The 23311-nt window shown below is 47.1% G+C and overlaps 1 protein-coding gene across 1 annotated transcript in view; it reads right to left on the bottom strand.

Moving 5' to 3' along the window:
• Positions 1-771: 771 nt before the first annotated feature.
• Positions 772-23311, bottom strand: part of Proser2 (proline and serine rich 2) — a 28586-nt gene continuing 6046 nt past the window's right edge. Inside the window, exons 2-4 of the mRNA XM_042686305.1 lie at positions 14892-15113; positions 6346-6598; positions 772-3730 (exon numbers count right to left, since the gene is read on the bottom strand). Of these exons, the coding sequence (XP_042542239.1) occupies positions 2718-3730; positions 6346-6598; positions 14892-15026 (1401 nt within the window). The 5' untranslated portion in view covers positions 15027-15113 and the 3' untranslated portion in view covers positions 772-2717. The remainder of the gene's footprint in view (positions 3731-6345; positions 6599-14891; positions 15114-23311) is intronic.

Raw genomic sequence — 23311 nt, forward strand, 5'->3', positions numbered from 1 at the left:
ACTCAGCCAAGAAGCCCAGCTGGTCTTGGAAGTCAACTGGGAAATCAGTTGGAAGTCAAGCTGTGCTGTGTGGCACTGCGGAGCTCAGCTCTTTCCTGGGCCACCTTCCTTCAGGCAGCTCTCTCAGGGAGGGAAAATCAAGTGAAGCTGTGCGGCTCAAGTGGCAAAAAGAAGCACAAGGTCAGCGCCCAGGCCCGGAGTTTAAACCCCAGGACAGGTGCAAAAAATAAAATACAAAATAAAGAAAGAGAGCTTCCTAAAACTGGCGAGCATCACCTGAAAAGAGTCTGGGATTCATCTTTCCTTTTCATTACAATCTTGCTGTGCAGTATGGTCCTTTGAGTTACCTTGAGCCACACGGCCTTCAAGGACACCCAGGGCATGGAATGACAGGCGGACTCCCGTCCTTCAGCAAACTCAACTGTGCGGTAACTGCATACACACATGCAGGACAAGGCCTCCTAACTATCAAGAAACGCCAACACAACCAGAAAATAATCCAGAATACATAGAAAGTATGAATAAATAGGAATAGACCTAACCATTTAAAAGAAAACAATGGGGATGGAAATGTGGCTTAAGGGTAGAGTGTTTGCCTACCATGCATGAAGCCCTGGGTTCGATTCCTCAGCACCACAAAAACAGAAAAAGCTGGAAGTGGCGCTGTGGCTCAAATGGGAGAGTGCTTGCCTTGAGCAAAAAGAGGCTCAAGGACAGTGCCCAGGCCCTGAGTTCAAGCCCCAGGACAGGCAAAATAATAATAATAATAATAATAATAAAAGAAGAAAAGAAAACAATTGAAAATGTATTGTATGATGTAAAACCCAGGTTGAAATATGCAAGATAAAATTCAAAATTTGTTTTTTTCAAAAATGTCTTAAGAGTAGATATGCTAATATAGTCACGTTCACAATAAAATCATGGGACATGATAAAAAGAGTCTTCATATATCAAGAATACTTAAAATGTCTGCCTAAAGCAAGACCGTCAATTATTAAAACACTGTGGAAGGCATCTCACTTCATAAAAAAGGAAACATGCATGAAATCCTTTAAACAAATCCAACAGACACTGAAGTAAAATTTTTTAAAAGAAGTACTTTGAAAAGCTGTAAGAGTAAAGCACCTAGTTACGATCACAAATGAGAGATTAGTTCATCAGAAACAGTCCAACGAGGGCTGGATGAGACACAAAATACTGTGGTTCTAAGAAAAGCAACTGGCATCATTCATTTTGTGAAACTTACAAGGCAAATGGAATACTATGAATAAATCCTTCACAGCACATTTAGAAGTTTGAATTTCAGTTAATACTCAACAGGAAAGAAACCGGCTCTGTCTCAGGGCTGGCAGGGACCAGCAGAAGGGTGTGGCTCTCCAGGGCTGCCCTTCCCTGAATATTTTTAGAGATTTAGGACTCCAGCCTTCAATAGTTGTGATAGTAATACCTGTGGCCAGTACTCAGCCTGTAGGAGACGGTCTGGGACTACAAGAGTTCTTTTCAGGCTGGGGCCCTGACTTCTCCAATCTTTTCTCCCTTTACAAATGGATTCTAAGCTGTGCTCCCACAGGAGGACTTTGAGAAGCTTTTGTTTCCCTCCTGCCCAGTATCTGCTTCGGGATGCACAAAACCAAAATGTGGTGATCTTGGGTGAAAAAGCAAAGATGATTATTTTGTAAAGTAGGGAACATTGCTTTCTTTAATTGGGAACAAAAGAACACCTTGTTGAGGAAAAAGTACTTCTGGTTCACCAAAATATCGCAGACACGTGTCCTCAGAAGACTTCCATGTTCAGAGCAACGACGTCGGTGCAGCTGGTTACATGGCTGAGGCGCCTGCGGGAAGAGGAGAGCAGGAAGCGCGGGTATCCTGGAGTTACATAACAGGGTTTTCAGAACTGGTATTTATGTAATCACGGACATGCACGTGAGCACACACAACACCCAGGAATATGTTAACACATCTTATGTACATATATATACATACAACACAGACACACTCCTGTCTCAGGAACGCAGATTGGACAGTTTTGAGCAGACGTTCTTTCTCCAAATGCTACCTTTTTCAACCTCAGCTTCAAAACGTACACCTTACTTACTCTAAAACTTTCATTCCAATTTTGATGGAAAAAAAACCCCCTGGAATCCTATTAAATTATATCAAGAAACAAAAGCTTGCCTAGGGGGTAAAGTACAATCTTTCAACTCTTAAAAAAAAGTGATATATATATATATATATATATATATAGTATAAAACTGAACAAGCATTAATTTTCTGCTGTCTTAGAATGGGGGTGGGGGGGAGAGAATCCTGAGTATGAGAAAGAGCTAAACTGGCTTTCATGTCCCATGAAAAGGGCTAGAGATGTAATAAATCCCCTCCTCCCAAACAATCTAAACATATACGCCACTTCCAAACCAAGGAAACCCATATGCCTTAAAGGTTATTCTCTCTGAGACCTTAGGAAAAGGAAGATGACAAGATACTGGCCCGGTTCTCTTTCACAGAAGGATGCCCTGCTCAGCAGAGCAAGGGCCCAGGCCTTGGGTTCCCTCCCACACTGGCAGCGGTGGGGGCTGTGGCTTCCGCCCCTTTAAGAATGCAGCATTTTGTGCCTTGGCTCTTGGTTGTGGGAGAAGATCCCTGTGTCAACTTGAACTCCCTGCCCTCTGTCTGGGTTGAGGACCCACACATTCCAGCCTCCCTGTGGCCTGGGCTCATAGGTTTTCCTTGAGCAGCCCCAGCTTGCGCAGTGCCTCCCGCCGAGCCTCCTCCGTGGAGCCGCGGCCTGAGAACTGCACGGTGATGCCCTGGGGTCGGAAGCCCACCGCCCTGGGGAGAGAGCCAGCCCGCTTCCTGGCATTCTGATTGCAGTCAGGTGGCTGTGGCTGGTACAGGCTCCGGCTGGCATTCTGGCGTGCCAGCTTGCTGGCCAGGGCAGGGTCAGGCCGGAAGGTGATGGTCTTCCCCGTGGGGATAAAGACGCTGGGCTCGCTTTTCAGTGCCTCGTGGATGCTCTGGAAGCCATTGGCCAGGAGCGGAGGCTGCTCGGTCTGCACAGCCCGGGACTGCTGACCACTGGCCGGCCCTCCTGCTTGGGGACCCTCGGCCTCCTTAGCCAGGCCCGGCCTGCTCTGATCGGGGCAGAAGTCCCTCTGCTCTGGGATATCACCTCTTGGAGGCCGGCCTTCCATGTCTCCCGAAGCCAGGAAGGAGACACCATTGATGTTGGCCAAGACCTGGGCCTTGCGCTCCTGCACGTTGACAGCGGCTTTGGAGATGGTCTTGTTGAAATCCTTCCCTGAGCTGTTGGTCACACTGATGTTGCTGGGGAAGCGGTGGATCTTGGGGGACGGCTGGGCTGTGTGTCTGTGCCACAAGGGGTGGTCCCCGTTTCGAGGGGCTGCAGATAGCAGAGTTCTCCACTCTCCGGGTCTTCCTTCCTTTGAGGGGGATGTGGGAGAGAGGGCATCACTTCCTGCCAGCTTCTCTGACATTTTCTGGGCAATCACCAGGGGTGTGGGGATGGATCGAAGCAGCTTTGGATGCTCTGAAGGAGGACCGGGGCTGAGCAGCTCCTTCCTGGGAGGTGCTGGCTCTGGGTCGCTGGGCAGGACGGGGGGCTGAGGAGGGGCCTCAGGGTCCCTGGAGTCTGGCAGTGGGGTATTCTCAGCATCTTCTTTCTTGCCTTCAAGGACAGGGACATCATCCTGCCCTGCAGATTCATTCCCTGAAAGACAAGGGAGAAAAATGCATTAGCTTCCACCTGTGCAAAAGTAAATGTGTGGCTGGGCGCCAGTGGCTCACATCTGGAATCCTAGCTGTTCAGGAAGCTGAGATCTGAGGATCATGGTTCAAAGCCTGCTCAGACAGCTAAGTCCATGGGACTTTGGTGGTTAATTATCTCTAATTAACCACCAAAAATCTGGAAGTGGAGCTGTGGCTCAAGTGATAGAGTGTTATACTGGAGCAAAAACAAAAAAAACCAAAAAAACAAAAAACAAAAAAAACCCAAGGGACAGTGAACAGGCCCTGAGTTTAAGTCCCAAGATTGGCACACACAAAAAAAGTAAATGTGTGACATTCCTGTCCACTGAACTCCACAGCGACTAGTATAACTGCCACCCTCCTGTCCCACTCCTAGGACTGGTGAAAGAAATCAGTTCATTGTTCCCATGGTCACAGGCTGATAACCAGCAGACCAACGATGGCAGAAGCTAGTGGAGTGCTTGCTACCACACTGGGGATGTACAGAAGGGACTGAAAAGTTAGAAAGTTATGTGCATACACCATCAACTCCAAAGAGCCCTGGAACAGGCGTGGGGAGCCTTTTATCTGCCAAGGTGCCAAGAGCCATTTGGATATTTGTCATCTCACTGGGGCCATACGGAATTATCATCACAGGCCAATGTGCAAGGACAGCCAATGAGAATCACACAAGAAGCACAGTGTCTGCTTCCCAGGGCCCAATGTTTCCCATACCTGACCCACAGGAAGGATTCAGGCTGTGCCAGTGGCCCAAAATGTACCACAGAAATACTCCTGACCAAGCCAGACACTGATGGCTCACGCCTGTAATCCTAGCTACTTAGGAGGCTGAGATCTGAGGATCATGGTTCAAAGCCAGCCTGGGCAGGAAAGTCTGTGAGACTCTTATCTCCAATAAACCACCAGAAAGCTGGAAGTGGTGTGGTGGCTCAAGTGGTAGAGCACTCTCCTTAAGCTGAAGAGCTGAAGGACAGCGCGTCCAGGCCCAGAGTTCTAGCCCCGCGACTGACAAAAAAAGAAAAAAAAGAAATACTCCTGACCAGCTCAGGTGGCATTCAGTGGCTTGCTTGGGACTCAATTCTGTTTCCCATTTCATTGCTTCTTCTCCATACCTGTCTCTGGCTTCAACCATAAGCCACATCCTTTTATCTTTATACCTGTGCAATGTCACACAGTGCTGGCCATAGAGAAACACTGGCAACAGCTATAAAAGTATCAAGTTAGAAAAATGGTGTTGCTGGGCGCTGGTGGCTCACACCTGTAATCCTCAGGAGGCTGAGATCTGAGGATCATGGTTCAAAGCCAGCCCAGGCAAGAAAGTCTCTAAGACTCTTATCTCCAATTAACAACCAGAAAACTGGAAGTGAAGCTGTGGCTCAAGTGGTAGACTGCTAGCCTTGAGCAAAAGAGCTCAGGGACAGTGCCCAGACCCTGAATTCAAGCCACACAACTCCCCCCCCCCAACAACAACAACAAAAACCAGTGGGTATGGGATATGTGCTTTCAAAAACTATTTTCTGGTCAGGTGTTGGTGGCTCATGCCTGTAATCCTAACTACTCAGGAGGATGAGGCCTAAGGATTGTGCGCTTCAAGGTCAGCTCAGGCAGGAAAAGTCTGAGACTCTTATCTCCAACAAACTACCAAAAAAAGCTGGAAGTGGAGCTGGGGCTCAAGTTGTAGAGTATTGGCCTTGTGAAAAAGCAAAGCTCGAGGACAACGCCCAGGACCCGAGTTCAAACCCCAGGATTGGCAAAAAACAAAAACTATCTTCTTTGGCTCAATTTTGCTATCTGATCTTTTTAAAGGATCAGCTCACTAGTTCTGATTTCTTTGAGGAACACCACTTCAAAGCAGAAACATTTTTGCATAAAAAATGCAAAATCCGCTTGTCACTTTTCTGAAGGGGTGACTGGAAAGCCAACTATTCTTCCCCACAACTGCAGCATGGAGGATTCTGAATGATCTACAGCCTGGCTTACAGCACCCACACATTCTTACAGGTTTACATCAGTAACAGTGGGTTATAATGAGCAGGGCCCAGGCATTTTCCTCTCGTTTCTTCCCTACCCTCCCAAGTACGCCCTGCCCCATTTGTTTTCACTGTCCTTTCAAATCACGAGGAAACAAGTGGATGGACTTTTGTCATTTCCCTCCAGTCCCACTCGGCGGCAGAGGCACCTGCTCCTTTGAGGCTGCTCAGAGTCAAGGCAAACTTAGGGTCAATGTGGGCCTGGGTTCTGTTCTGTTCTGTTCTATTCTTCTGAACTCGTTCACTTTCCTGATCAAATACTCCCACCTTGGAAAGGTGGGCTACAGAAATGGGGCTCATCTTGCAATGAAATATGGGTACTTTGTGTAGTTCCTTTGTGGGCCAGCATTACTTCCCAGAAGCCGCTTCATATACATGTGCATGAATATACCACTTCCGTTCACAAGCTCCGTGGCTCTTGTTCTTTGTTCCAGTCCTTTTGGCAGTTCCCTGGCTGGACGATCAACACTACTGCAGTGAAGCAGAGCAGCTGAGGCCGTGCCTTGTCCTGGTCGCAGCAACAAAAGAAAAGGGCTGGGGCTCTCACCTGCTGTATGGAGCACATCTGGAAGGCTCCCAGCTCCACCAGCTGTGGGTCCTGGCTGCACCAGGTCGATGACCTCTCCCGGCTCCCAGGGACTGGCAGGGCTCTCCTCCGGAGTGGGTGGGGAGTGGCAGCAACTGCCACCATCACCCAGTGCTGCATCCTCGAAGTCGTCTGCCAGGGAATCGAGAGTCTCCTCGAAGAACAGAATCACATCCTTCTCCTCGTGTGTGAGGTACTGCAGGCTTTCGTCATCCTGGAAGACACATCAGGAGATTGAGAATGGAAGCAACAAACCATCAGATAAAGCCCTGGCAAAGCAGGGGCCAATGTTCAGCCCAGAAGAAGCCACTGCGGCCTGCAAATTCCCCACCATTTGCACGGGCCACTGACAAATTGTCACCATTTTACCATCAAGGTAGGAAACATAAAACCTGCTTCTTGGTGTCAGTGGCTCACATCTGTAATCCTAGTTATGCAGGAGGCTGAGATCTGAGGATCACAGTGCAAAGCCAGCTTGGGTGAGACTCTTATCTCCAATTAGTCACCAAAAAGCCAGAAGGGAAGCTGTAGCTCAAGTGGTAGAGTGCTACCTTTGAGGGAGAAAGCTAAAGAACCCCACTCAGGCTTGGAGTTCAAGCCCCAGGCCTGGCACCAAATAATAATAATAAAAAAAGCATCATCTAGGGAAATGAATCCATTTGTATTCTCTCCCCTTTGCTCAGACTGACCTTGTACTGTGCTTTGGTAGGGTTATGTATGACACATGTGTGTGTATGTGTGCGTGCGAGCATGTGCACGTGCACTTATATATGTGTGCACTGGTACTACGACTTGAATTCAAGGCTTCAAGCTCTTAGCTTTTTCCTTCATGGTACTTTACTACTTGAGGCATGCTTCCAGCCTGACAGTTTGCTGTTTACCTGAAGATGGGAGTCTCCAACTTTTCTGCCTGGGCTGGCCCCAAACCTTGATCTGAGATCTCAGCCTCCTGAGTAGCTAGGATTACAGGCAAGCCACCGGCACTATGCATGACTCTTTTGGAGTCTGCTTTACTTCGGTCTAATTGTTTCCTTTGGCCTGAGGCTGGGCCTTGCTTCATAATAGGTTGCTTGCCTAGCTAGCACGCACAAGACCTTGGATTCCCTGCCCAATACCACTAACGTAAAATAAATAAAAGCATAATACTGGCCTAAAACAAACCTATGGCTCAAGACAGGCCATTTTCCCACGTTACAGGAGCGACAAAACAAGAATGGGCTATAAACCCAGGGCTAATCCAGCCTCAAAGCAGGCTGTCCCCATGTGAGATTTCATCTGGAAAATAGGCTTAGGAGGTGCCTCCCCATGCCTGCCATGCCCGGGTGCTGTGGCGCAGTACTCCCAGCTCTTGGGTGAGTGGGCCAGCCCGCCCTGAGGTTGGGAAGGTGGGTGCAAAGGCGCCAGGACTTCCCAAGAGCCTCTCAGTGAGAACACAGGGTCCAGCTGCTTCTGTCCGCTCCATCCCCCTTTCTAATCATAGGCTGCTCTGTACCCACAGAACCTGCGTGGACACATGCTCAGCCTCATTCACGTAATCCGGTGCATTCACCACAGCTCTCCCCCACCTCGCCTCCACTATTCACACAACCCGCCTTCAGGCAGCCTAGTCCACGCCTCCCCGACTCTGTCAGTCCTCCACTGGGGGGCCGTAGTGTGGGCCGTGGGACTGGAATGTATTCCCAGGTACCTGTTTCTTTGTAGCCAGCCTGGACTGGAGCCCTGCTCTCTGGAGACAAGGCCAAAAATGCTGCAGGCCCAGGCTGTTGCTTAATCCCTGACTCCCGGCTGGCCTCCCAATGACCCTGGGCACTGTGTGCCCAGGACAGGAAAGAAGACAGAGCAAAAGCCCAGGCCGCGGGCAGAGGGGGCGGGGTGCGCCAGGCTAGGAGAGGGGTGCCTGGCTCTCGGCCAAGAGTTCTCGCCTACTTCCCATCAAAGGATGCCTGATGCTGCTCTGAATGTGCATGGCCTGTTTGGGGGTGACCAAGGATCAAGAGGGACTGCAGTGACCGGAGGCATGTCTCGAGAGCCAGCGGATTTAGGGGTTCCCTTCAGAAGAATGGGAATGCTCTAAAACCAACTGTGGTAATGGTTGTAGCACAATGGAAATGTGCACAGCCATTCAATCATTTATTCTTTTTATAACTTGATTTTAATTAATAAAGACATAAAATGGTGAACATTCAGAAGTTTCTATCATGTACATATTACTCAAATGAGATCAAATATGGAACAGTTCCTTGTGGTGAAAATGGACCAACTCCTGCCTTTTGGCTGTGAAATGCACAGCACACAATTATCATCTGTAGTCACCATCCGAGGCAACAGCACGCCAGGACTTCACGATCCTTTAGTGACCACTGACCCATCTTTGTAGTCTCTCCTCCTCATACCTTCCCCAGCCTTCCACTTTAAAGAGTCTGGTCTGAGTGAGATCACGGGATACATGTCTTTCTGTGCCTGGCTAATGTCACCAAACGTAATGACCCCCCTCCAATTCTATGCATGTGGTTGCAAATGACAGGATTCATTCTTTCTTATGGCTGAATCGTACAGTGTGCAGGTACCCATTTATTCCTTGCCCATTGATTAGATGATGGTTGTTCCCATTTGTTTCTTTTTTGCTTTTTGTTTCTGTTTGTTTGTTTGGAGATGGGGTCTTGCTGTGTAGTTGGCAGTGAACTAATGATTCTCCTGTCTCTGACTTAGGGGTGCTAGGTCTCCAGGGGGGCTCCATCACACTTACCTCATCAATTTCTTACTTTTTGTGACTTGTACTGTAATAGACATGGGAGTATAGATGTCCCTTGGATATGCTAATGTCATTTCCCTCATACCCAGGAATGAGTGGGATTGCTGGATCAGACGAAGTTTGTTGTTTTTGTTTTGTTTTTGCCAGTCCTGGGCCTTGAACTCAGGGCCTGGGTACTATCTGTGAGGGGCTTTTGCTCAAGGCTAGCACTCTACCACTTGAGCCATACCACCACTTCTGGCTTTTTCTGTTTATGTGGTACTAAGGAATCGAACCCAGGGCTTCATGCATGCAAAGCAAGCACTGTACCATCAAGCCACCTTCCCAGCCCTGAAGTTCAATTTTTAGTGTTGACAGGAATCTTCATACTGCGTTTTGTATTGGCTGTGCTAATTTCCATCCTTACCAACAGTGTGTGAGGGCTCCCTCTCCTCCACCTCCTTGCCAGCCTTTGAAGTCTCCAGTCTCATTCTGATTGGGGTGAGGCAGTGTCTCATTGTGGTTTGGATTTCCCTGGTGATTGATGTTGAATGTTTCACACTTGTGGGCCATTTGTATGTTTGCTTTTGAGAACTGTCTATTTAAGGTCTATTGCCTTTTAAATTTTTTTTTGGCCAGATTATTTTCTTTTTCCTATTGAAATTTTGGAGTTCCTTATATAGTCTGGATATTAACTCCTTATCACATATATACTTTACAAAACTTTTCTCCCTCTCTCTAGGTTGTCTCTGCTCTGTTACTTCCTTTGCTTTATGGTTTGAAGTAGTCCCATTTGTCCAGTTTTGCTTTTGCTTCTTGTGCTTTTTTAAAAAAGTCTTATCCAACACCCCCACCTCCTCATAAACACACCTATTGCAATGTCCTGATGTATTTTACTTATGGGTTCTTCCAGAAGTTTCAGTTTCAGGTCTTGTATTTAAGTGTTTAACTCATTTTGAACTGGATGTGGTGGTATGCCTATAATCCTAGCACAAAGGAGACAGAGGCAAGAAGATTGTGAGTTTGAGGCCAGCCTGGATTATGTAGATTCTGTGTGTATAGACTCTGTGTGTGTGTGTGTATGTGTGTGTGTGTGTGTGTGTGTGTGTGTGTGTGTGAGAGAGAGCACTGGTACTAGGACTTAAACCAAGGGCCTGGGCACTGTCACTTAGCTTGTCTACTCAAGGCTAGTAGCAACCTCAGATCACAACCTCCTAAGTAGCTAGGATTATAAGTGGGAGCCACCAGCACTTGGCATGTATCTTGTCTTAAGAAACAAATAGCTGGGTGCCGGTGGCTCATGCCATAATCCTAGCTACTAAGGAGGCTGAGATCTAAGGATTGTGGTTCAAAGCCTGCCCAGGTAGGAAAGTCTGTGAGTAGTGCTGTAGCTCAGGTGGTAGAGCGCTAGCCTTGAGTTGAAGAGCTGAGGGACAGTGCCCAGGCCCAGAGTTCAAGCCCCAGTTCCAGCATAAAAACAACAACAACAACAAAAATGTACTATAATAACCCCTTAAAAACCTTAAAAAACAAAACAAACAAAACCAACTCTTGCTCCCATAGTTCTTTGGCTGTCCTTTCATTTTTATTCCAAAACAAGATACTGAATTATGTAGACTGAAACAATTTAGCAACTTCTTGCGAAGGATCTGACAATGGAGTTGAACCTACACATATGAAGACCAAAATTATTAAAACAATGCTGCTGGCTGAGGACAGGCCAGCATCCAGAGCCCGGGCAGGCACGCCACTCAGGTGGGCCGCACGGGTTGTCTGTCTTAACTCTGATCCAATGCTTACTCCTTCTTTCTGTATAGATACCAGAATGATTTCCCTAACACGTGAACAAAGGTTTTACAGGTTTGATCATCTCAGCTGAAGAGAGGCCACAGAAGCTAGAATGGACCAAAGGCAGGGAGAAGATACAATGGGCCCTCTTCTCACATCGCCTTTATACTGGGCTTACTTGGGCTCACCCAGAAGAGACCATAAGCATGCATGACCTTTGCTTGCTTTAGATCAAGGGTTGAATTGTGGTTATTTCTAACTACACATTGCTGTCATTTTTTTTTTTTTTATTTACTGTGGCTAACTTCAACATGTATTTCTGGCAGGAAAAGGAAGTAAACAAATCAGAGAGGAATGATAATGAGGATGGTTTTAATTATAGAACTGAAGGAGGATTAGTAGTGGGCTCCCTGGCTGCCTCCAAGTTCTCAAAGCTGGCAAGGCCAAGGTCTACCTCAACTGCTCTCCATCCACAGTGCTTATAGGAGCTCTTGCCTGAGACAGATGCACACGAGAGCAGGGGCGTTCCACATGTTCTGAGCCCCTTAAGTCACACTGTCTTTACACACTCTGTCTTGAGGCCATATTATGTGTTACTAACCAGTTCTTGTACACAAGGGGCCTTCATCGATGTCTGCTGAACTGAGGACAAGCTATGTGGCCATGTCTTAGTGTACATGCTTTGCCCAGGGTGGCTCAGGGGTCGCTGTGGCTAGAAGCCAGGGCTGACAGGTGTAGGGACCTGCGCTCCTTCCTCACTTCTCTGGTGTTTCTTCTGGAAATCTCACAACACATATCCAGGACACCACCTGGTCTTCACTACCCGCTGCTTGCTGTACATCCTCATTCTATGACCAATGGGCAGGGCCAAGAGACATCCGATGCTTTGGAGAAGGAAGGGATTAGCTCAAAAGCTGACATCTATCTGACTACAGACACATCCTGGGATTTGAGAGCCACAGCAATCATTAGCTGGGGGTTGGGGGGGGGGGGGGAGAGGTTTAAGATAGTTCGTCAAACTGGGCACCAGTGGCTCATACCTATCATCCTAGCTAATCAGGAGGCTAAGATTGGAGGCTCCTGGTTCAAAACCAACCCAGGAAGACAAATTGAAGAGTTTCAGATTTGTCTAATTAACCAGCAAAAAGCCAGAAGAGGAGGCGTGGCTCAAGAGGTAGAGCACCAGCCTTGAACAAAAAAAATTAAGTAAGAGTGTGAGGAGGGGTTGGGGATTTAACTCAGTGGAAGAGCACTTGCCTGGAAGTGCAAGGCCCTGAGTTAGGTCCTCAGCTCTGGGGGTGGGGGGTGGCTGGGGGGAGGGGGGAAAACATGTGAGGAGCTGGGTGTTGGTGGCTCATGTCTGTAACCCTAACAACTCAGGAGGATCCAAGGAGCACAGTTCAAAGCCAAAGGAAAGTTTGTTGAATCTCTTACCTCTAATCAACCACCAGCCTTGGGCACAAAAGCTCAGGGGCATTGCAGGCTCCAATGGCTCAAGCCTGTAATCCTAGCTACTCAGAAGGCTGAAATCTGAGGATCATGGTTCAAAGCCAGCCTGGGCAGGAAAGTCCGTGAGACTTTCATCCCCGATTAACCACCAGAAAAACGGAAGTGGCGCTGTGGCTCAAGTGGTAGAGTGCTTGCCTTGAGCTGAAGAAATCAGGACAGCACCCAGGCCCAGAGTTCAAGCCCCCTGACCGATGCAGAGGAAAAGAGTGTGAGACCCTGAGTTCAAGCCCCCATACAGGTATACAAACACACACACACACACACACACACACACACACACACACACACACACACACACACACACTAGCTCATTAAGTACTGAATCTCACTGACAAGCACCCCAGTGGGTTTGGATGGTTGTTTCTGGCCAAGTCAGAGATCCTATGAACAGAAGGTATGCTGGAATGTTCCCATCCTACCTTTAAAGGGGTGCACATAGCGTGACATGCTTTAAGAATAACTATGGAGTGGTGAATGCATGAAGGGATTCTGCCTCTTTCTAGCCAAGTGAATGCTGGAATGTTGTACAGGAAGCACCCACTGTGCCTTGGGGCAGAACAGGCTTCAGGAATGCGTTCAGTCAGATCCCGAGACACTGGCACCAAGTGACATTCTGTCCCTGGTGGTGACATTCTGGGTGGTTTGTGAAATGGCACAAATATTTAGACACCTGTGTCCAGAGGTTAAGCAAACAGGTAACCCAATATCCCGAGCTCCCTTGAGCAGCACTGAAAGGCCCCGTGTGTGACCGTCTCTAAACCCTCAGAGCCCCTCGTAAGGCAGCCACTTCCCCAGCTTTCGTAAAGAAAGCCTACCTGTGTCTGGATTAGAACTACCTCTCTTCACTTTAATACATAGTCACGTATTCAAGGATTTGGCAGTTGAGTCCAAATTCTATTTACTGCTTTCTAGAAAATGCTCAGAGGAAGAAATCCTTATGAGGAAAAAAAACCCAAACAAATGCAGCAGTGATACTCACTAGACACTCTGTTGAAAATGAACTATAAAACTTGAGGGTGGGGATGGGAGGAGAAAAACTAGGTGAGAGCCAAAGAAGAGGTGAAAATGTCCAAAAAGAAATGTCATGGCCGGGCACCAATGGCTCACGCCTATAATCCTAGCTACTCATAGGAGGCTGAGATCTGAGGATCACAGGAAAAAAAATCCATGAGACTTTATCCCTAATTAACTACCAGAAAACTGGAAGTGGTGCTGTGGCTCAAGTGGTAGAGTGCTCACCTTGAGCTGAAGAGCTCAGGAACAGTACCCAGGCCCAGAGTTCAAGCCCCATGACTGACAAAAAAAAAAAAGAAGAAGAAATTACCTGACTTCTGAAACTGCAATCCCTCTGTACATCACCTTTAGAATAACAAGTTAAAAATATATGTATTTAAACAACCCTGCTCCCCTCCACACACTAGTCCTTTTAGAGAAATAGGACTGTGCACATGGCCCTGTGAGGGCAGTCTGAGTCAGAATGGTGGCCACAGGGAGCTCAGTGGCTGGTGGAGCCTCCGGGCAACAGGCCTTGGGGTGGCCTTCTGCCCTCAGCCCAGTTCGTGATCAAAGACAAACAAGTTAGACAACTACTGATAAGAGGACTCCTGTGGAAACTGAAGCGGGCAGTGGCAGTGAAGGCACTAAGTTCAGCTTGGAAGCCAATAGGACTCTGGGAAGGGAGAGGCAGGTGGGAAGTCCCAGTGTAGCCCCGATGGAGGCTCCTCTGCCCCTCCCCCCTTCTTCTACTTCAGAAACTAAAACTCAGTCACGATGAGCTCCTGCAGGGTGAGGTCAGCTGCGCGCCCGCAGGTGAGGCTCACACCTCTGTGGTTATGAGTATTGTGAATCTCTCATCTTCAGATACTGCCTGGTACTAAAGAAGAAAGCAACTGAAGATAGGCAAGGACTTGTTTTAGAATTTATAGAGAAATCAGTCGGGCGGCTGAGATCTCAGGATCGCAGTTCGAAGTCATCCCAGGCAGGAGAGTTCCCTAAGACTCTTATCTCCACTAAACTACCAAGAAAGCCTGAATTGGAGCTCTGGCTCAAGTAGTAGAGTATAAGCCTTGAGTTAAATTGCTTAGGGATGGCGCCCAGGCCCTGAGTTCAAGCACCAGGACCAGCACACACGTGCACACAAAAGAAATTTATAGAGAAATTACTGATATGTTAGAAGGCCCCTCTGGATGCTACCTTTAACCCTCTGTAGTCTGAACACCACAGGTCTTCTAGGGCATACAGTCATGGGCAGCCAGGCTCAGCCTAGGTTCTGAGCCACCCAGAGTTCCTGGTTCAGCTGGAGGTTTGCTCCAGCGCTGTGGGAATGCTCTGGGCTTATGCAGAGAACACTACAGGGAAGAAACGCAAAACGGCTTTTCACAGAGAAAATATTCTACCACATCCAGCCGGCTGCCTCTCCTTAAAGCTACTCCTTAAAGGGCAGACAGGTTAGGGCAAAGGCTTGGAAACCCCCACTCACCAGAGAGAAACTTCTGGACTGAGCACGGCTGCGGCTCTCCACACTGCCACCTCTGCTCACATCACCAAGTCTGCAGCTGGGCGACATGTCAGCGTCCATCTCCGAGGAGCCGGATTTCTGGTGGTTTACAGGCATCCCGACGGAAGCTCGGCGAGGCCGGATCACAGCGGGTGGGGTAGGGGCTGGTCTCCCATTCTGAGCTTCTGAGGCACAGAAGTACTTCTAGAGAAATCGAGACAGAACAGCATCGGTCCCTGAGCCAAGGCAGGACAGTCCCTAGTCCTCAAAACCAGAAGGTCCGATGTATGGGGGGCTGTCAAGTCAGCTGGCTAGGGGATGCTGATTTCTACCTCTCCTTCCGTCACCACCCATTCTGAAGATGTGAGAGGAATTACATTTTCCTGTTGCAGTCCTGGGGTTTGAGCTCAGGGACTGGGTGGTGTCTGAGGTGTTTGTTGTTGCTGCTGCTGTTGTTGTTCGAGGCTAGCTAGAATTCTACCACTTGAGCCACACCTCCACTTCTGGACATTTCTGGTGCCTAAGTAGAGAAAAGAGTCTCACAGACTTTTTGGCCTGGGCTGGCTTTGAACCATGATCCTTAAATCTTAGCCTCCTGAGTAGCCAGGATAACAGGTGTGAGCAACTGATACCAGACATAATTTTTTTTTTTGCTAGTCATGGGGCCTGAACTCTGGGCCTGGGCGCTGTCCCTCAGCTCTTCAGCTCAAGGCTAGCACTCTACCACTTGAGCCACAGCACTACTTCCGGCCTTTTCTGCTTATGTGGTGCTGAGGAATCGAACCCAGGGACTCATGCATGCAAGGCAAGCACTCTATCACAGAGCCAGCTTCCAAGCCCCATAAAAGAAATTTTTAAGGAAAGATGAACACATTACAAATGACTTACAATGTTCCAGCCTTGAGCTCTTGCTTGCCTTTCACTCATGGCTGACCAATGAGCCATGTGGTAGAGTCGGACTCTACCTTTGAGCTATGCGTCTACTTTTTGCTTTTTTGCTAGTTAACTGGAGATTAAGAGTCAAATGAATGTGCCTGCTTGAGCTAGCTCAGAACCATGATTCTTAGATCTCAGCTTTTTGAGTAGCTGGGATTATAGGCCTGGCTCTTAGCTAGAAATTCAGCTCAGCTCCTGAACAATTGAATATGACAAAATGTTCTAGATCATCAAAAAAGACTAATAGGAATAGACTTCCTAATGATCAATACATGCATTTGTGGAAAAAGTCCAATCAGTACTGAACCCCTTTTGAGGGACCTTGTTATTAAAGAGTTCAAAAATCATTATGAAAACCTTCTTAGAGAAATCTTGTAGCCATCTCTGTAAAAAAAAAAAAAAAAGACTTTAAAATATTGTTTACTCCATTTCTCTTGTAGGAGAATCAGTTCAAGGAATGAGAAGGTTCTGAGCATTTATTCTTTTGCTAAATTATTATTCCAAAGAGTAAAAACAATTTTGAAAAAGATTGAAAAATGTTGTATTAAAATGCATTCAATAATCTGAGAGCCTCCACAATAATACAGAGTTCCTATAAAAATCTAAATAGCTAAGAGTGTGCTACTCTGCAATGTAGCAGTCAATGTAAATCTCTACTGTATTCAGTCCAACAGAGCTAAAGCCTGGCACGAATCTTGCAGAAAGGCTTTGTGACACAGCTGGTGTGGGGCTAAGTGGGACAGGGCCTGCTGATTGGCTGGAGAAGCTCGTGTAGGTGGGGCAGGCTCTGTGAAGGCCCAGGTCAGGGCAGAGTGGGCAATACTTGGAGGGTGGGAATGGGCAAGAGTCTCCTTTTTTCCTGTGCTGCTGCTATCACTTTCCAAGCTGCAAAACTGTAACATCTAGACTTTCTGTGAAGCCATTTTCTTGAAAGGGTTTGAGGAAACATAAAGCAGAGGGCAGGGGTGGTAGGAAAGAAAGCACAAACCTTGATTTTATATCCACCACAGCCAACAAGAATCAATCATCTCTGATCTCCCGAGAATTTGTGGTTCTCTAGGAAAACAGACTTCCAGAAGAGGCCCACTGTGGACAGCAAGTCTCCGGAAGGGGAGGGCAGGGAGGCAGCCTTCTGCGCTGGCCTGCCCTGGGAGGGACCCAGAGTCAGCAAGGCCTGAGCCCAGGGGACAGCCTGGCCATGCGTCGGTGAGGGTCATAACCGCGTTACAATCTCCACATGTGCCATCAACCCAGGGTTTGTTGTTTGGGTTTGTAAACAGTACACATTATAAAACACAAGTGAGGCCAGAGCAAGGGCAGGCCCCGCGGACCAGGGCGAACCTGACTCTTCCCAGGAGACTGAGCAAGCCCCGTGGAATAACCCAACGAGGTGTGGACCGTAGGCGCAGAGAAATCCAGCCACAAGGGCCCATTTTCTTTTCCATTTCCTCTGTTTGTGTTTCAGTGTTTATTGGAAACTTCCTTTAAAATTTTTTTTTGGCAAAGTCTATTTTATCCTTTGAGCAAAGAAAATAATGAGGTCAAGATCCCTAAGAGGTCACCAAATCCTACGGAGCTGCCTGGCTGGGTGAGGCAGGAGGGGCATCTGCAGAGAAGGTCCCAGGAGATATGGGGGCTGTGTTCCTGGGCCCAGTGAACCCCAACATGAGTGCACTGGAGTGAGAAGAGAAAAGCAGCTTCTGCTCGTCTTCTCCTGGACTTTCCAGAAAGACCTAGCATGGCCTAGCTGGTGTGCACACAGCCGCCCACATCATTTTAGTGCTACATAGACAGAATCAGGTAGGCAGGCAGCCCAAGTACTTGGTCTTTATGCATTGACAGCTCTGGGTGTGCAAATCCCACAGCTGATCCACACACAAGCATCGCAGGCCACAGAGACTCCTTCTTCTTCCTGTCATCTCAGCCAAACACCAGCCCTGCTCTCCCTCTCAGGACCAGAGACCACCCCCCCCCTCTTTTTTCTGCCAAGGGCTATCTGGGTATTTATGACATTACGAGCCATACAAAATTACCAATACAGCTGAGTGCTGGCGGCTCACAACTGTAAACCCAGCTACTCAGGAGTCTGAGATCTGAGGATGAGGGCTTGAAGCCTGCCAGGGCAGCAAAGTTCAAGAGACTCTCTTATCTCCAGTTAACCACCCAAAAAGCTGGAAATGGAGCTCTGGCCAAAGTGGTAGAGTGATAAACCTTAAGCACAAAAGCTGGGACAGGGCCCAGGCCCTGAATTCAAACCCCAGGACCAGTGTGCGCGCGCACACACGCACACGCACACGCACACACACACACACACACACACACACACACACACACACATCAATACAGCCAGCCAGCCAGCCATGGGCAGCCACAGCAAACACAAGGTGTGTATTTGTCTGTTTAACAATGTACCAAATGATTTTTTGCCAACCTTATATGGCTCATGGGCCGGTCACCTCTCATGCCTAGCCAGTGAATTTGGACTTTAATTGTATATGCTTCCTTCCTGGTACCCCCACCCCACCCCCAAAATAGAGCAAGGTGACAAATGCCTGTCACTGCCATGGCACCTCTCTATTCTGGCTTTCCTCTCTTCCTACACTTTTTTTTTTTTGGGTCCGGTCGTGGGGTCTGAACTCTGGGCCTGGGCGCTGTCCCTCAGCTCTTCAGCTCATGGCTAGTGCTCTACTACTTGAGCCACAGCGCCACTTTTGGCTTTTTTTTCTTTTTGCTTATGTGGTGCTGAGGAATCGAACCCAGGGCCTCATGCATGCAAGGCAAGCGCTCTACTACTGAGCCACTTTCCCACACTTCCTACACTTTTGTTGGGAGTCTCTGGCTGGATTCATCTTGCCACGTGGCTTTGATGTCACCAATTTAAAGCAGTGAGCTTGAACTCACCCACAGGCTTTAGTCATGGAACTGGAATCACCCATTAAAATAGAAAGAAGATGCTAGAAGAATGCTCAAGGTTAAGGTTATTTTCATAGGACTGACTTCTTTCTTCCAGCAGCAGGGAAGCAAGCAGACTAGCTGCACTGTGCTAAGAACTTAACCCGACCTCCGACCTCCGATTTCCAGCCTCTGCTCCTCTGTGTGCTATGGAAATCTGTCTCCAAAGACAGTTAAGAGGGTGAAGGATATACACTACCCTGTATCTTGTATCAAGATGGCGTAAGGGGACCTGCTGGAAACTTACAGAGCATGGGGTGGGGGTGGGGGAGGATGAGTAAATGGAGCAGGAAAGTCTGATGAATGTAACAGATACAAGTGTGAAATAGCACAATCAATCAACAGACGCCTAACAAAACAGAACGATGAGGATGTAAAGCAGGCCTGGCTTGGGGGGCTGGGGGGAGCAGGGGCAATTGGAGGGGTAGAGGAGGGCAAATATAGCTTGAGTCCTTCATATGCATTTATGAAAACAGAACAATGAAACCTGTTGACATTGTTTTCAGAAGGGGAGGAAGAGGAGGAGGGAGAGTAACGGAGGATGAATTTGATCAGGGAACACTGGAAACTAAAACACAGATATGGCAGAATGAAATCCCTTTTTCAGCCAACAGAGGCTAATAAAAATTTAAAAAGAAAGTATATAGCAGGATGCCTGTGGCTCATGCCTGTAATCCTAGCTACTCAGGAGGCTGAGATCTGAAGATCATAGTTTGAAGCCAGCCTGGGCAGGAAAGTCCGTGAGACTCTTATCTCCAATAAAACTACTCAGAAAGTTTGGAAGTGATGCTGTGGCTCAAGTGGTAGAACGCTAGCTATGAGCAAAAGCAGCTCAGGAACAGGCTCCCCCCTTCTATACATACATACATACATATAATATATATATATACATATATATATATGTATATATATACATTTCATTTTGTTTTTGTTTTTGTTTTTTTTTTTTTGCTGGCCATGGGGCTTGAACTAAGGACCTGGGCACTGTCCCTAAGCTTTTCTGCTCAAGACTAGTACTCAAACCACTTTGAGCCACAGCTCTACTTCTGTTTTTCTGGTGGTTAACTGGAGGTAAATCTCACAGACTTTCCTGCCCAGGCTGGCTTCATACCACAAACCTCAGATCTCAGGCTCCAGAGTATCAGCTAGGATTACAGGCATGAGCCACTAGAGCAAGGCTAAGAAAGTGTGGTTTCAAGAACAAGGGCTAAATAGCTTCTAGAAGTCCTATTTCATCTGAAACCAAGTTAGGTTAAAAAGAAATATATACACACAAACATATATGCATATATATATATATATATATATACACAAATCACATACATATGTAAAACTGTGAAGGTTATAACTGTTGAAGACATATACAATGGATTTTAAAATATTTGCAGAAAAAAACAAGAACAAGGAAAAACCAGCAAGTTTGGTTGTAATCTAAAGAAAAGCTGGCTCTGGGCTGCGGCTTAGCCACTGACTTCTCGGTTGGTTCCCAGCACTGTGGGAAAACAAAAGCAACAGCAAACAAAACCCGAAAAGCTAAGTGTCTGCTATCAATAGACCTCTATTAAAAATGGCATTTCAGGAAGGAAAGATCCCAGGTGGGAGGGGAAAAAAAAGAAAGAAAGCTGACCGGTACAAACAGCAGACGTGAGTGAACTCAGCCTCTCCAACGGCAGCATTGTTTTCTGAAATCAACAAGGTAGAACTAGCAGACAGGACAACCTAACTGCACATGGAAACAATGGGGTACCATGTTTGGAGGGTGATAACAATATTGATTAACTTTTAAATTTTATTAGTCTTTATGTTAAGAGTCACAAGTAAACCACACCAAAAAGAAAGAAAGAAAGGAAGGAAGGAAGGAAGGAAGGAAGGAAGGAAGGAAGGAAGGAAAACACACCTGAAATAGAAGAGTCAACATCTAAACCGAAAGAAAGAAAGAGAAAGAAAGAAAGAAAAACACACCTTAAATAGAAGAGTCAACATCTAAACCAGGTGTGGTTTGATACATGCCTGTAATCTCAGAGTTCAGCAGGCTAAAGCAACAGGAGGGCTGGAAATTTGAGGCCAGTTTGGGCTATTTAGTTACATTCAGTCTTAACCCCTCCCCTCCAAAGAGAAAACAAAATCATCCAGGTAACAGGCAAAGGGGCGAGGGGAACCATAAAAATTACAATTGACCCTGCATATACTTACACCTAGCTCAAAGACAGTAACAACAAAGTTCTCTTGGCAACTGATCAAGAGACCAATACAGTTAAAAGTTTAATCAACATTTACTACACACCATAGGCAATAACTTCATAATATACATTCCTTTAGCTGGGTGTGGTGGCACACGCCTGCAATCCCAGCACTCAGGAGGCTGAAATAAAGTTTAAGGTTAGCCTGGGCTAGAAAGCCAGACACTGTATCAATATAAACAAACAAACCCCCAATTCAAGCTCATAAGGAATATTCATGAAAACGATGGCATATCCAGCCAAAAGCAATTCTCAGAAAAACTCCAGACTTTTACCAAAAAATGCTCTTAGTACAATGCAATTAAATTATATATTAGTAAAGATCAACTGCAAGAATCTATATGTGTAGCCATTAGGAACCTTCCTTCCTTCCCTCCCTCCCTTCTTTTTCTCCCTCCCTCCCTCCTTCCCTCACTTCCTTCTTTCCTTCCTTCCTTCCAAAGTCGGGGCTTGGGTACCGTCCCTGAACTTTTGTGCTCAAAGCTAGTACTCTACCACTGGAGCCACAGCTCTACTTCTGGATTTTGAGTGATTAATTGGATATAACAATCTTATGGACTTTCCTGCCTGGCTGGCTTTGAACCATGATCCTCAGATCTCAGCTTCCTGAGTAGCTAGGATTACAGTGTGAGCCACAGGTTCTTGGATCGAGATTTCTTCAAAAACCTAGAAAGAAAAACAATTTTGAAAAGGAATTATTTCTAAAGCTACATCCCAGGGTGGGGATGGGTGGGTGGTGGGTGGGTGGTGGAATTCCAATATGATTTAATAGCCAAACCACTTTAAAAAAGATACATTCATTCTCTCTCTTCCCTTTCTCTCTTTCTCTTTCTCTTTCTTTCTCTTTCTCTCTTTCTCTCTCTCTCTCTTTCTTTCTTTCTTTCTTTTTAGCTGAAACAGATTCGAACTTGAGGGCTTTGCACTTGCTAGGCTTCCTTGTTGATTGGCACTCTACCATGTGAACCACACCTCCATTCCTGCTTTTTGCTGGCTGTTTTGGAGATGGAGTCTAGCAAATTTTTCTTTTCCTCACCAGGGCTGGCCTCAAACCATGGTCCTCCAGGTCTCACCCTCCTATGTAGCTAGGATTCCAGGTGTAAGATATGCTCTTTTTGACCTTCAAAGCTCAAAAAAAAAATAAATAAATAAAGTGCTTTGCCCGTGGGGAGGCTGCCTGTGAATCCCATGCGTGGTTACCGCCAGTGGATGTTTCTGTAAGGCCCCATGGAGGGTGGGGAACAGTCACACAGGGCACCCGTGCGGCCCACTCAGCCAGCTGGCAGGGCCGGCTACCGTGAGGGGCGATTTGCTCAGGTCTTACTCAAGGATGGGGGTCTGACCTCCACCATTGCCCTCTGGTGCCGACACGGCTCCTATGGGTAGGTGAGTAAGGGCTGCTTGCTCCTGAACAGTTCCATTGGCTGAATTCCTAAGGGGGAGCTGAGCTGACCTTCTTACTTTTCCATTATTTAATCCAATTAGGGCTTTAAATAGCATTACACGAAACTAGCTGCTTCCTTTTCCCCTAAAAAAGGATTTATAGACTATGTGCACAAAGGCGGATTCTGCTCTAGCTGTCCCACGCTGGGGGTTCCCTATCTCCAGTGTCCCGTAGAGGCCCCCGATCTGCTCTCCTGTCCTGCCCAGCACCACCGTGGCCCCCACAGACAGGAACCCCCCCCCCCGCCCCCGCCGGCTGAAAAGGAGGAGAAAGCACTTGTGGGCCTACATTTCATTTTCTTTTTAAAAATAATTCTTTACATCTGAGACTAGGACTAGAACTTATACCTGACACTGTTGCTCACTGGCTTGCACTCTACCACCTGAGCTACACCTTCAACCCACCTTAAAAAATATGTTTTTGTGTGCCAGTACTATGGTGTGAACTCAGGCCCTCATGTATGCTCAGCTGGTGGTGCTCTACCCCTTGAACCATGACTCCAGCCCAGCATTTTGCTGATTAATTGGAGATGAGTGTTTCAAGGACTTTTCTGCCTGGGATGGCTTCCAACTACAAAATATAATGAAATACATATATTTTACTCTTTGGTTTTGGTTCTCTACCTAAAAAAATAATAATAAAAGCTGGAGGTTAGTGATTCACATGTGTAATCCAAGCTACTCTGAAAGTTGAGATCCAAAGGATCAAAGGATCCATGTTTGAAGCCAGCCCAGGTTAAAAAAAAAAAAAGTCTGGGAGAGTCTATCTCCAAAATAGCCAGCAAAAAGCAGAACTGGAGGCATGGCTCAAGTAGTAGAGCAGCAGCTGAGCAA

Source organism: Dipodomys spectabilis, unplaced genomic scaffold, assembly GCF_019054845.1.
Source record: "Dipodomys spectabilis isolate Male_0828 unplaced genomic scaffold, ASM1905484v1 ptg000096l, whole genome shotgun sequence".
NCBI lineage: Eukaryota > Metazoa > Chordata > Mammalia > Rodentia > Heteromyidae > Dipodomys > Dipodomys spectabilis.